The sequence below is a fragment of the Thunnus albacares genome, chromosome 8, assembly GCF_914725855.1.
Source record: "Thunnus albacares chromosome 8, fThuAlb1.1, whole genome shotgun sequence".
NCBI lineage: Eukaryota > Metazoa > Chordata > Actinopteri > Scombriformes > Scombridae > Thunnus > Thunnus albacares.
Window position 1 is genome coordinate 17,146,032 of NC_058113.1, and position 14,840 is coordinate 17,160,871.

Genomic DNA, 14,840 nt, shown 5'->3' on the forward strand with positions numbered 1-14,840 from the left:
CTGTTTTCTCAGATGTTCTAGCGAGGCTCCATTTGGCTTTTTATAAATGCAAGCCGGAGGCAACACATCTGAGACTTTCTTAGCATTGTACATCTCAGGCAACAAGGACTGAATGGTGAATGATGCCAACTTTAGAGAGACTTTTTCTAATAGACTTCCCGTCACCGCCTCAGTCTCACACCACCACTTCCTCCAAATGTGGGAGACTTTAGAGTACTCTGAATTGCTAAAATGCAATTTGGCAACGATTCCCTCAAAGGTGTCTCTCTTTCTCTCTCTCTCTCTCTCTCATACACACACATACAAATCAGTGAAGATATTATCACCATGAACAAACTGTTGTTGCACTTGCCTTGAGCATTAATCTGTAGGCAGCAGATTCATTAATTTTTCATTACCCACAGCAACTTGAAAGTAATAAAGTTTCACTCCCATTCGGTCCATAGGATATTCACACATCGATGGTTCATCAACTTAGACTAATGGAAAAGGGTAACGCCTGCATACTTACTCTTATCGTACTTGGATAGGATCAAAAAGTGGTCAAGTAGGATCGAAAAATTGTCATCATTAATCTTTTGTGGCTTGGATTAAGTGTACAGGCTTTACCCTTTTTTCATTGATGCTGTTTTCTGATAGCCTTGCACCTACGTGATGTGCGTATAATTACTCTCCTTCAACTCATCAACAAATACGGGGACTGAAGGAGATGTTTTCATAAGCAAATAACCTCTGAACAAATAAATAAATGATTATTCAAACATCTTAATCCTCAATGTGCTTTGACCTATAGTTTCCTAAAAAAAATCCAAGTCAGATGTGTCATATCATGATGTTGTGATTAAACTTAAAAAGTTGCTAATGTTTTGTTTGTTTTATGCTCACTGAACTACAGTATGTTTTATACTTGACAGAGCATAAATGTGTGGATTTGAGAGGATTTTGACTGTTATTAGAAGATCAGTAAGATTATTTCACCGCTAGGACACTTTTCTGGGGTTCAGTTTTCAGTGTTTCATCAATAGGTGGTCATTTAATTTAAGCAAATATAAAGTAAATATTTCTCAATGAATAGTTCAACATTTGGGGAAGTACGCTTATTCGCGTTCTTGCTGAGAGTTAGATGAGATGGTGATCCCACTCTCATGTCTGCCTTCAGCCAGTTAGCTTAGCTTAGCACAAAGACTGAAAACAGGGGGAAACAGCTAACCTGCTCTGTCCAAAAGTGACACAAGCCCCCTACCAGCACCTCTGATGCTCACTAATTAACACACCAATTTACTAACCAACATGTTGTATGTTGTTTGTTTAATCCACACAGAAACCAAAGTGTAAAAGTAACACATTGTGGTTCTATGGGGGGTTATATTATGACTATTTCTTGGATGAGCGCCATAACTTCCTGAAGTCTCAGCTCTGCCTGACAACCTCACAATGCCGGCAAGACTCCAGGAAGTCACTGTGCCCGGCCAAGAAATAGTCCAGCAATTCCTGGTACAACCACAAGTAATGATTTTTACACTTCAGTTTTTGTATGTATTAAACATTTAAACCTAGGTCATAACACATTTGTTGTATGGTGTGTGGTATCATGATCTGGTTTTGGAAGAACATTCATTCTTCAAAGACTCCTTTAACTGTCTTAAAGCTGCAGTAGGATTTACATAATGTTGGACTAGTTTGGAAACATTCTCAATGTACAGTTTTCTAACGCTGAGAGCCATTGCTGTAACCAGGCATGTCTTCTTGTCAGTTACGCCACTGCATTCGCTCTTAAAGTGTCTCTTGACCTTGAAGAATAGTCCTCAGGCAGCGTGTGACAATGACTCACTGTGTGACTGTGTCAGAGGGAGATGTGACGAGTGCTCAGGGAGAATGAAAGAGCAACCCACAAGCCAAGCCCTCTCCATTCCCCCACCCCCTGTGGATATGAGAGTTTATTTTAGACGGCCTCAGCTCCAGCAGTCAGCCTTGTTTCTGATACAGTTTGTTTAGACAGAACAGTTATATACCGGAACAGTCAGGGACACTCAGGGATAACAAACACAGAGTCACCTCAAACCTCTGCCAAGAACCCAGTGTCCCTCTGGATAGCTGCAACATGGCCATAATCTGTACCTCAGTTTTTGTTGTGCTGGCATTAAGTTATGAAGATTAAGTTGTTATCCTTAATTAATGCATTAGCAACAAAAATATGGTACAAAAATGGTGACAAATGCCCATCATACTTCCAGAGCCCAAGGTGACATCTTGCATTTGTATGTTTTGTCCATTCAGCAGTCCCAGACCCAAATATTCAGTTTTCAATAATATAAAACATAGAAACGCAGCAAATTCATGTGTTTGAGAAGCTGTAAACAGGGAATGTTTGGCATTTGTTCTTTATAAATTAATTAAGGGGTAGTTCAACAATTTAGTATTGCACTTAATTTTTAATAATGGGCAATTAAGTTCAAATAGAAGCAGCAGAGACCGAGATGTCCTGACTTTAAGCTCCAAAAACACTGCATCCTACATTTCCCACAATGCAACTAAGTAGTGTCTTTCACTGTTTTTTCCCTGCCTGGTAAATGTCTGTGTATTTTCACACTTCATGCTCCTGTTTCTGTTCAAAATTAGTCACCAAAACCCAAGAAATGATAACCATGATGAAAAAGGGCGTACTACCCGTCATGATGAGTAAGCTGACATTGCTGCATAAAACTGGTGGACTGCCCCTTTAAACGATGCATCTGCTATCAAAATTGTTGACCTTTTTTTTGCTGAATGACTAATTGATTGAGATTTTTCAGCAGTAATATAAACTAAACATGCTATAAACAGAAATGATGCAATATTCTCTGTGCCCACAAAGATATTACAAAATCCTCTGTTGATATTGTTTATGCTGCCTTCCTGGAAATCTCACCCGCAGAAGTACATGACAGAGCTATCTGGATTAGTCTATGATGAAATATCACCTTAATCTCTGAATTTGCAGGGGATTTGGACTTGAGCGTTCTAATCTCAGTCATGAAATGATTATTGTGAAGAGTGAGATTAGACAGGTAAGCTAATTTTATAAATGGGACCATGAGGTAACAGTAGCCAGTCACCCCACACTGGACACCACACCTCAGAGGAATGTATTTTCCTTTACCCAAAACAAAGACTCCCCAGAGGTAAATACAGCCTCCCACTGCCTAACTGACTGTAATGGAAGAGAGTCTGACCATCTAAACAGCATCAACAGCACAAATTGTAATATTCTTTTGAGTCTGACCTTGACTCTTGAGTGGATGGTTCCTTCAATTCATGTTATAAAACCTCCCTGCAAACCTCTGCATGTGTGTGCAAAAAGTGTCTGCTAATATCTGCGTCTATTGTCTGAAAGTTCTCATAAATCATCTTTGCCCACAGGACAGCTGGGAAATTGTGGAGGGACTGCGCAAAGGCTTCAGCAACGTTATGGAGCCACAGAAACAGGAGGGCTACATGCTAAAGAGGAGAAAATGGCCCATGAAGGGCTGGCATAAGGTATAATCCAACCGCTGTAAGGTCCTTAAATGACCCAGGTTACATTACGCTTACTCATCTCTTAAAGTGATAGACTTCATGACGTATTTTTAGGTGTCAATTGAATGTCCATTTCCCGGTTTTACCATTATGCCTTCCTGGTTCCTTTTGAAAAAAAAAATCTGCTGACATCACTCATTTGTGTTTTAAACTAATTGAATGAGCTTACGCAGTAGATGATTTCACTCACAGAGGAGTCACATGTGACCTGGGTCGGTGCCTGTTCACACTCTTTCTGAAAGCTTTCACCGGGATGATACAGCCTAGATATCTTGGTGTACCTCTCGGATGCATTAGCTGATGGCCTGCTGCTTAACAGAGCTGTATACATTTAGTATTGACCTACAGTCAGAGCTTCTTTGGTCTTTGTGCTTTCAAGAGTCTGATGCTGATGATGTACTGTAAGAGCTCAAGCACTGAGAATGGCTTTTACGAAGGGAGTGGAGGAGACAGATTGCGACAGGGTGAGGGGAAGAATAATAAAGGCAGACAGATACGAGACAAGACCCTGGGATGACAAAACATCTCACTGCAGAGACATTAACAACATACTGTATATTAACAAGAGGCCGACTATGTCATGATCACAGTCATCAGAGTGACTTCAGACTTGCTGTCAGGGATGTTGCATATCATCCCAGCTGCATCCCTGCATAGCTTATTGTCCTTCTTTCTTTCTACAGAGATACTTTTTCCTAGACAAGGGCATCCTGAAGTATGGCAAGTGCAGTGCTGATGTGAGTACAAAAAACTGCTGTCTGCACAACATATGGGCTTGTCAGTTACAGAATATTACAAGAGACATTTTGTATCTTTTGTAATATTCTTGTTGTACAGCTGGCTGTCTTTCCCAGAATATCTATCTGTGCCTGCAGATACAAAAGGTCCTGATTCCCTCACAGTCTTTTTTATCATCGATAGGAATCACAGGGTGTATTTTACCTGTCACTCTCACATAATTATATATGAGCCATGCAGATACTCCACTTGTCCAACACTTGACAAATAAGGGTTTATTACTGCTGCTTTAAACACACAATATCATGTCTGCTGGTAGTCAGACTTCAAAATAGTGCATTTTAAAACTGAACAGCATCCTGTTGCATTTGTATTAGGTTCAATATATTCACAACATTATGTGTTGACTTTTCCCTGACTTGCAGATTGAGAAGGGGAAGCTTCATGGCTGCATTGATGTGGGTCTCTCTGTCATGGCCATTAAGAAGAAAGCCAAGTGCATCGATCTTGATGCCGAGGAAAACATCTATCACCTGAAGGTAAACCGCAAGGCTAATGAATGTAAGGCATTCCCCCACAGACTTACAGGAAGTGAGGTGAAACATTCAGATTATTCCCTTTTGATTCCTGGAACAGATGCCTACGTTAAAATGACTTTAAAATGACCTTATGTGTTGTGTATGTGGGTGAGGGGGAATTACAGCACCTGTGTGTGTAGTTTTCCACTGACACACCTCCTCCACCTTACTTGTCCTTGTGTTGATTTCTGATTGTGGTATCTGCTCCGCAGATTAAGACACAGGACCTGTTTGATGAATGGGTGTCCAAGCTACGTCATCATCGTGTCTATCGGCAAAATGAAATTGCCATGTACCCTAATGAGAAGTCCTTCTACTATCCCCACTACCCCTCCCCCAACTCCCCTAGCATGGCTGACAGTGCCTCTCTGAGAAAGGTATACCTTTACACTACACAGCACACTGTTAATGGAAACTATGTGCCAGCTCTGCTCTGTTTGAAGAAACTTTCTCTCGTGTATCTGCTCAAAAATATTATTATTTAATCAACAATATTTACTTAAGTCAAAGCTCCCCTACCAAGGAGAGCAAATTGTGTTTGAAATGACCTTTGGGTCTGTTTGCTGTTGCAGTGCATGTCTTTACGCCGACAGTCCACAGTGCATTCTGCAGGAGCCTTTCCTTCAGGCTGTAATAGTCAAGCCAAGGTAGCAGCCTGGCTCCAGTCATCTGATGATATGGACAAGTGCTCCAAAGGTGAGCTGTCCCTTGTGAAACTCAGGAGCATCTGATGCCTGTTAAATATCATTTATGTCACTTCCTCCCGTCTGTCTGTCTGTTGGTTTCTTAGCAAGATGTTAATAATCAGATTTTGGGTTAGATTTGGTGGCCACCTAACCTTAACACCCACCGGTCGAATTTTGGTTAATCTGGAATTTCCACTATGAGAAAGTTTCCACTTTTAGTTTAAGCTGTTCTGCTGCATTATTATGCTGGTGGATAAGTTAGATGTCTAGAAATTTCCAGTTGGATGCTTATCACTGTTTTCTTAAAAAATCAAACCTGAGAAAAGTCATGAATAAACTTAAGACTATACAGTGGCTGCAGCTTGAAGAATTATTAAGTGTGTGAAGGTTGATGCTGTATTTAGAGCCATCCAGCTAAAGATGCCAGTAAGATCTAACCTTGGTGAGTTCAGCTTTTTCATTTGTACATTTTTCTGATGCCTCAGTTCATTTAAAACATCTGTCTGCCTTCTGTCTTATCTGCAAGATAGATAAGGCTGGCTTGGTGTTGTTGTTTATAGAGAAAGGAAGTGACAATGGTGCAGCCAGGGCAGCTGCCAGTTAGGCTGCTGATTAACTGTTGTTCTCAGTTTTCATTCATCAAGATTCGGATGGTTTCCCCAAGCTAAATGAGAAGGTTTAATTTTCTAAACCTGAAAGCTTGGACAATTTACACACCAGCTAGGTGATACATTTTGGAAACAGAGGATTGCCAGATAGTTAGGATTTATTTAGTTGTCTGCTACCTCTTAAAATCTATATTCACTTACATAGAAACATCTGTTTTGCCCACTTTCTCTTCTAAAACACTGTCCTAGCCAGGGCCCAGGAGGGAAAGTGGCCAGTTTTATATGAGCCCAATTTCCTTCAACTTGTTGTCTGTTAAATTAGTTTTGTTTATTTTATTTAATTTTTTGCTTAATCCTTTTCTCTTTCTTTTTGTTTCTACTCATTTTCTCTCCTCTCCACAGACTTGTCAGTCTGTGAGGCCTACCTGCTGGATCTCAACCACCTCCTTCAGAGTATGGAAGTCCTCCATCGGACCTATTCTGCTCCATCTATCCAAGCCCTGCAGGTCAGCATGTTTTTGACTTTTGTGACTTGACTTAACATAATGTATGACAAAGCATGGAGTGAATTGTCTATCTAATCACATCACTATCTGATCAAAATATGACTCAGAAATTCTGTAACTTGTTTCTTCTTTTATTTTTCTCCACCAGTACTTTTGTTGCCCTCATGACATTCGCAACTAAATATAGAACATATTGCATCTTCTCCGCCAGTTTTGAAACATGTTTTTTTAATGAAAAACCTTTCTTAAAGGCAAAAAACTACTCTTGTGCATCAATAACTTCCTTTATGCTCACTAGGCATCTACATTTGACAGCCCCAAAAAGGAAAAGAGAATTCCAAGGAAATGGCGCTCTAAGAACTACAACAAAGACGTCAAAACTACTCTGCAGGTACACAACATGCCAATGATGTGTGATCATTCTTCATCTTTGTTAGTATAAGTTCTTCCAAGCTCTCCTCCTGCTTTACTCAAGGTTCCCAGCTGCATCTCCTCCAGCTCTATCCGCCTCCACGCCTCAAACCCCAACCTCTCCACCGCTGCCCTCGGCAATGACAAAGTCGACCTTGAATGCCTGGATGCGACTTTTGACGTGGCCAAGCTGCAGGAGGATTTCTGCCGTGTTGCCGCTAACTGTGAGTAAAAGAGCTGTTCCTTTTGATTAGCAGTTAGATTTTGGTAAGTATGTCTGACACATTCAGGAATTTTAAGCTGTCTCAGTTTTCATTCAGTAGGATTCTGATGTGCACTGTCAGCATTTCCACTCGCTGTTACTAAGAGATTCTAATTGAAATTTATATTCAGATACCTGATGCTTGACATGGCATGATGAGAATGGATTATGCATTACATTGTGGCATCACGATTCGAACTTTTTCTGTAAAATGGGTTAAAAGTTGCTCTGGGGAACAGCTGATGATTCCGCTGGCATATAAACTGCCAGATTCATGCACATTCAAAATTATGAAGCTGAAGATGTATGATGGCCGTGATCCAATACAGTGCTACATTGATATTGCCAACACTTTCCAATAATGTAGCTTCCCAAGCACCTATTATGAAGCCCGTGGTAAAATGAATGTCATAAAACGAATAATCATGGCCTGTTGAGCGATAAGAGATGATCAAAATTTCACACTTGTACATTTTTATTATGAGCATGACATGACAGATTGTCAGGATCGAACTGATGATAAGAGCAACCGTGACTGTATCTACATTGTTCTGAAATGGCTACTAATTGGATTGTAATCACAAGCTTCCCTCTCTCTTTCTCTCGCCTCTCTTTGCTCCAGTGCACGCCACCATGAAGTCCGCCCTCAGTTCACTGACGTCAGAGAAAGAGAGATTAAAACAATGCCTGGACCATGAAACGTGTCCCCCTACCTCACCGCAGGTTGTTGGTTTGAAGAACGCGCTGGCAACGGTATGAGGGATACATTAGCGCACATTAATAGACACAGAAATGTTATCATTCATTAGAGATAGGTTAGGTATTCCACTTCTTTCTTTTTACACTCCTCTCAGATACCATGTCCTCCCACACCACTTGTCAGGCGTGACACATTGTCAAGCCTCTTAGAGGGATTACAAATTGTCGGTGTGATGTCTGCCCACCTGTACATTCAACAGTCATGTTTCCTATGGCTGCTGCCGCCCACCCAGAGGCTTTTTCTATTCTACTATTCTGCACGTTCATTGTCATGCTGGCTTCTCTTTTGACACTTTAGAATTTGTGTGCTCTCTACGCCAACACATTTCTTTGACTTTAAATACCCTGCTGGGTGCTAGCTTTCCACCCCGATTACTCAGCATCTACCTACTCTACCTCACGGAGAGTCGGTAATGGATCATTGATATATTTTTGGCTACGATGGCTTCCTGTTTGAGGTCTACAGTGATAACCGTTAACACATACACATATCCCTAAAGTAGAATATTTGCCACTTGATTTTAAGATCATATAGCTGAGAGAAAACTGTTTTCATAGATAGATAGAAATTGGGACAGTGTTGATTTAGAACAAGGACTTCAGTTCAGTTTTCAGTCTTCAGGACACAATTTGTTGGCTGTGTGCTATAAACAATGTTTACACTGGTATTTTTTCAGGCTTTAGCCCAGAACTCTGAGCTGAGAGAGCGCCTGTGCAAGATTCATGCTGAGTCCCACATCGTAGAGCCCACACTAATAAATGTCACTGCCCCTGTGCAGGTGGGTGTGGGAATGCAGTGACTGTACCCCCCCCCCCACACCCCCCCCATCATGATGATTATTATTATTCCTATCTTTATTTTCATCCCACACAGTCTTGAATTTGCTGCAGAATGAATGAGCTGTCCTTCCCCTCTCATCCAAATTCAACAAATGTTTCTCTCCTCTCACCCCCTCACTCCACGCACTTGGTTTTATAATGATAATAACTACAGAATTTCCTTCAATACACACTTTGAGGGAACACTACCCCCTGAAATAAGTTGCATTTGTCTTCTCGTCTATGAGAAAGTGCTTCCTCTTAGTCCTGTCCACTGTCACACGGCTGAGAGGAAGACCTCTAACTACCTGCCACAGTATCGTCTCATAAAGGAGATGATACTGCTCACTTAATCATATTTGCTGACCACAGAGTGTGAGCTGATCTACTTAATCATGTCCCTGGAAATTTGTTGAATACACAGTGCAAGACTAATGCGCCTCCTCTGAGATTGTCTTCTGGCTAATTAATCAGCCTCAGCAGTAACAAAGGATAGGCGGGCCTGCACACTTCCATTTGTGTTTCTGTGGAAAATTGGTTGCATGTTTGTTTGTTTTTTGCTTTAAGAAAATATATGAATGTTGTGGGTGTATCTTGTTTTATTGTCAACATCAATCTGAATTGGCTATATTGCACAAGAGTGGGTGTGCACACTTGTTACAGCCTTGCCCTTCCGACTGGCTCCTAATAATTGATACAGTAATATATTGGATACAGTCTCTTGCAATAGATTTGATTCATACCATATATTCTCCTGTGAAATTAGGGAACACTTGTAGTCTTACTTTACACAAATTTGAATGCTGAACTAGATTTGTGGTAGTTCATCATTTGGCCAGTTTCTGGCTGTTTAACATTCATTTGGTGCATAATGTTTCATCTCATCTGCCTACAAATATCTATGAAAATGAAACCATTTCATAATGCAGTGAAGAAATAAAGTGTACTGTAGGACTGATTTTAGGGTTATTTATGGCTATCATCTTCTGTAACAATTATACTGTGATGTACTGTATTATAGATGACTGTCTTTCAATATATTGCGCATCAAATTTTTGTATGCCATGGTACTGTTATTACCAACATATTGTGATTGCATCATGTTGTGAGTTACCCTGTGATTCCCACCTCTCCTGGCTGTGATGATGATGCCCTTTTCTTGCTCTTAATTATAGTTGTGGACATTGTGTCTCCTAGAAACAGGACTCTGTGGATGAATCCCGTCCTCTAGTGCATCAAGTATCCAATGAGAGCAGAGCTTCACTCGCAGAGTCATTGTCCGAGTTCTTTGACGCGCAGGAAGTTCTGTTGTCTGCTAGTTCCTCTGAAAATGAGGTACGTGTGAGACCTAAACTGTATTCATCGGCAGATGAAGTGATCTATCATAGTGATCTGTCTTTTACTCAGAATCAGACAGTGACACAAATTTCGAACAAGCTGCACAAGAATCATTACTGTTAATTTGTCTTGTTTACGACCAAAACCTTAGTGTCTCCGCTATAGTTATTATTTGATAAGAGCTGATAAAAAAAGAGAGAAAAATGAATCCAGACAGTTGGGTCTAAAACAAAATTATCTCTTGAGGTTCTAAATTTATTTATCACCTACCACCTGGGATATCATCAATTCTGTCTCTGCAAAATCTTTGTAACTTTTAAAACTATTTTGACAATTCAGTGTCTTGCAGAGAGAAAAACATGCCTTTTAACTCAACATGACTGGTGGAAGATTAGATGCGTTTATGGGGCATGTCGTAAAACAAGTCTGCCCTCCCTTAGTTCATTCTCTTCTTCCTTTAGTGTTCATGTGGCATGCCTGATCAGATAGCAGCTGGAGCGGAAGCAATGTGAAAATGGAAGTTAATTACTTTAATCTAAAAATACAGCAAGCTGAGGTGCAAATTTGTCACTGTGGTCCAAAGGGACATTCATCTCCTCCGCATTAGATCCTTTGCTGACGTGACAGGATGTTGAAAGAGACCTGCCCAGTCCCTTGCTGCAGGTAGTGTTAAATTTTTTATTTGTTATCTATTAGCTAAAGTTTGGATGTTTTGGTTTTTTTTAGATATCAGAGGATGACTCATACATTAGCGACATTAGCGACAACATTTCCATGGACAACTTCAGTAACGAGACAGAAAGTGAGAGACCAAACTCAGGTAAACTATTGGAAAAACAACTCAACACTTCTATCATGTCGACATACCAGTATTACAGTAATTTTCATATTTGCTGGTTGCATTGACCATACAAAGGGCCCATGAGTGTCCTACCTGACCTCTTATATACAATCTGTCTTCATACAGGCTCTGCTGAAGAAGGCACTGTCCTTTGTCAGCGTAGATCCTGTCTGTCCTCACCCAGCCCCAATAACAGCACCATCAGCCTGTGGAACATCCTCAGGAACAATATAGGCAAAGACCTGTCCAAAGTGGCCATGCCAGTGCAGCTTAATGAGCCACTTAACACCCTGCAGAGACTGTGCGAGGAGCTGGAGTACAGCGAGCTGCTAGACAGGGCTGCTAACACACAGGACCCTTTCGAACGTATGGTGAGTGTTTGTTTGTGTTGTTTAAGTGTGTGGGCAGAGTTTTTTTTTTTTTTTACTCAAGTCACATGTTCACTTATAGCACTCAATGGGCCTCCTCTTACAGAAACAGTTGCTGTTGGTGAGACGACATATGCAAAAGTTTTAAGATTTTCAAAAACAGAGGCCGTGTTTGTCCAAATGTATAAGTGGAATTTTTGCAGCTAGAAATGATGAAAGCAAACCGTTCTTGACAGCAGGAGCCTGGTTTGAAGTGGAGAGTCCATGCTGTCTGCTCGTTATTTGTCCAAATAAGAGAGAAATGTGTTTTTTCAGGAGTGCTATAAATAAGGAGAAAAATATTGGCTTGGTTTCCTTCTGATATTAAAATGAATAGTTCAACTTTGGGAAACACACTTATTCACTGTCTTATCTGTCTGTTAAAGATCCCCTCCAGACATGTTTTATGATATATAAAGAGACTCTTCTTGGAAACATACTTTGTGTCTGATATGGGTTTTTTTAATCAAAAAAAGTTAAATGATCTTGTTAACATCTCCTCCTTCTCCCTCATTGAAAAATCCAGAATCTATAAATATGCAAATATTGTTCATTTCAAAAGTTTAACTGCTGGATGCAAGATGTCTCCTACCTCACAGAAAAGTCCATTTTAGTGTATGTTTACTAGAAGTGTTAAGTTTTCACATCACACTAGTGTAAGCTTCATACAGGACCACAATAGGCTAAAGCACGTCTAAAGCTCACTAACACATTATATTTAATCTGTACACACACAGAACCAGGCTAGCTGTTTGCAAGTTAAGCTAATCACCTGCTCACTCTAGCTTCATATTTAGTACTCAAATATGAGAGAGGTATTGATCATCTAATTCTCAGCAAGAAAGCAAATAGGTGTATTTCCCAAATTGTTGAACAATTTCTTTAACTGCAATTTTAAAGCCAGTAAAGTCCATCAATACAAAAAAAGCATACAGTAGGCTATGTATTACAAGCTTAACCTTACTACTACAGCAGGCCTAGACAGATTTAAGTGATACCAAGCATGATCACCTGTTGCTGGCTGTTGTTCCTGTGAACTCAGGGACCAGCAGACTTCTTCAATCTGTGTCTGTACATTTTAAGCAGAAAAATGGCATCATTCTGTATATTTTACTTTTCCTCACTTTTGCATTGATTTTGGAGTGATGGAGTTTGTTGAGTGAAATTTGTTCATTTTTGTGTGGGAGGTGCAGAAATACAGCCTGTGGAGTCGCCTAATTATAAATGACAAATGTGCCACATACAGTACATAAATGTGAAATGAAAAGCTGTTGAAGTCTGTGTCAGCCCCAGTCTGTGGCCTCTCATTATGCTGTAGAAGCACAGTAATTATCTGGGCTTATTCAGCTCACAGCAACTTCTGAAGGGACATTGAGACAGAAAGTTACTCTGATCATTACAATAAAATGGAGAGGAAACTAGAGCTGCTGAGAATCAAAATGGGATTTGACACACATGAACCAATATATCCTAATATGACACATTATTTTGTCATAAAAAATCACAATCACAAAGCACTAGTAACATCATCGGTTTCTGTCTGTGTAGGTATACATAGCTACATTTGTAGTATCAGGTTATGCATCCAGCTACTACCGCACTGGGGGAAAGCCTTTCAACCCTGTCCTGGGAGAGACATACGAATGTGACCGGCCAGATAAAGGCTTTCGATTTATTGCAGAGCAGGTATGAATGAATCCCAGTTCCTGTGCTATCAACAAGTCATTATTCCCAGTATTCTAATGATATTACACTGAAAGCAAACGCTGAATCAATTTCGTTTACTAACCTTACATTTATTGCCCTTTACATCATCAGGTCAGCCATCACCCTCCCATCTCAGCTTGCCATGCAGAGTCTAAAAACTTCATCTTCTGGCAAGGTAGTGGAATAAAGAGATCAGTTGGACTCATGCTCAGTGTTTCTGTAAAGATTTAGGATGAGGATAAGGATGAATGCTAATTTCTTCAATTACTTGTCTTTGATTTATTTTACAGACGTGCGTTGTAAGAACAAGTTCTGGGGGAAGTCGATGGAGATTGTTCCTGTTGGCACCACACATGTAACTCTGCCGGGGTGAGTCTTATTAGCCTCATTCACTCTTTTGACTGGACACCCATTCAAACCAGTGACCATGTGACTATCTACTGGTTTCACATGACAAGGAATAGTGTTTTGATTTCTCTTGGCAGGTTTGGAGACCACTATGAGTGGAACAAGGTGACGTCATGCATCCACAACATTCTCAGTGGACAGCGCTGGATAGAGCACTATGGGGAGATCTCCATCAGAAACTCCAGCAGTGACGTCTGTCAGTGCAAGATCACTTTCATTAAGGTGAGGCAAGCGTGCAAAAATGCTTTTCAGTGCAAAAGCAGGTTGAGTAGCTGTGGGTGATGTTGTACCCATACCCATCACCACCAACAACAACTGATTTTCATTCACCCATATATAGAGAAGTGAAGGACTGTACGCCTGAGCTACACAGATATCCATTTCCATTTCTCATGACAAATTAATTCTTTATTTTGTAAATGTTACACTTAAGGTTGAACTATATTTTTCTGCAAAATGCTGCAAGGCAAGAAAAGACTCAGTTATTTGTATAGCACCTTTCAAACACAGAGACAACTCAAAGTGTAGTTGCAGTAGATGCCTTCAAGTGAGTGGTAGAGCACTACATGATTTGACCTTTGACTGTTATAACATTTCCACAACACCAATGTGAAATATCAGGGAGTATCTTGCATTCAAAGAATGATATTTAAATTCACTTTGGGATATAGAGAGGAACAGAAGGTGTAAACAGAAGGTTTGTGCTGTAAACACAAAATAAAAATTCATGTATTATTTACTGAAATGGAGAATATAAATCTAACTTTCTCTTTTTCTTTCATCAACAAACACTGCTGACACTGGACATAATGAGAAGACATATGGCAGCTCAAATAGACCAATCACAGTCACATTTCTGGAGAATTGCACTATTGTGAGACCCGCTACGTAGCTACAAAGCAAAACTTCAGCACAAAGATACCAGAGCACCTCACTGCAGAAGTATTCAGCTATTAGATTTGATATCACACCTGCACACTACCTGCATTCTTGTATATAAATAGTGTATACTGTACATTGACCATATCTCTCTCTATCTTTCTTCTCTCTGTCGATCGCCATATGTTTGTGTTGGTAGACATCCCCCTGTGAAGCCCAGGGGGCTTGAACAAAATAACCTCTAAGCAGAAAAAAATGTATTTTTCCATATATATGTAAGTCACCAACACCCATAGTAAATGCTGTAGTTCATTCATTAGACCATAAGCCTTCCACAC

The 14,840-nt window shown here is 40.2% G+C and overlaps 1 protein-coding gene across 3 annotated transcripts in view; it reads left to right on the forward strand.

Annotated features, from left to right (window-relative positions):
- The window catches only part of osbpl3b (oxysterol binding protein-like 3b), a 39,731-nt gene that overhangs the window by 22,342 nt on the left and 2,549 nt on the right, over positions 1-14,840 (forward strand). Inside the window, exons 3-19 of one of the 3 annotated variants that reach the window (XM_044360407.1) lie at positions 3,400-3,516; positions 4,239-4,292; positions 4,719-4,832; positions 5,084-5,248; positions 5,444-5,567; positions 6,568-6,671; positions 6,970-7,062; positions 7,147-7,306; positions 7,967-8,097; positions 8,781-8,882; positions 10,120-10,257; positions 10,987-11,080; positions 11,228-11,472; positions 13,057-13,194; positions 13,327-13,390; positions 13,506-13,584; positions 13,701-13,845. In XM_044360407.1, the coding sequence (XP_044216342.1) occupies positions 3,400-3,516; positions 4,239-4,292; positions 4,719-4,832; positions 5,084-5,248; positions 5,444-5,567; positions 6,568-6,671; positions 6,970-7,062; positions 7,147-7,306; positions 7,967-8,097; positions 8,781-8,882; positions 10,120-10,257; positions 10,987-11,080; positions 11,228-11,472; positions 13,057-13,194; positions 13,327-13,390; positions 13,506-13,584; positions 13,701-13,845 (2,067 nt within the window). The remainder of the gene's footprint in view (positions 1-3,399; positions 3,517-4,238; positions 4,293-4,718; positions 4,833-5,083; positions 5,249-5,443; positions 5,568-6,567; positions 6,672-6,969; positions 7,063-7,146; positions 7,307-7,966; positions 8,098-8,780; positions 8,883-10,119; positions 10,258-10,986; positions 11,081-11,227; positions 11,473-13,056; positions 13,195-13,326; positions 13,391-13,505; positions 13,585-13,700; positions 13,846-14,840) is intronic. The other 2 variants (XM_044360406.1, XM_044360405.1) reach the window with 2 other exon arrangements.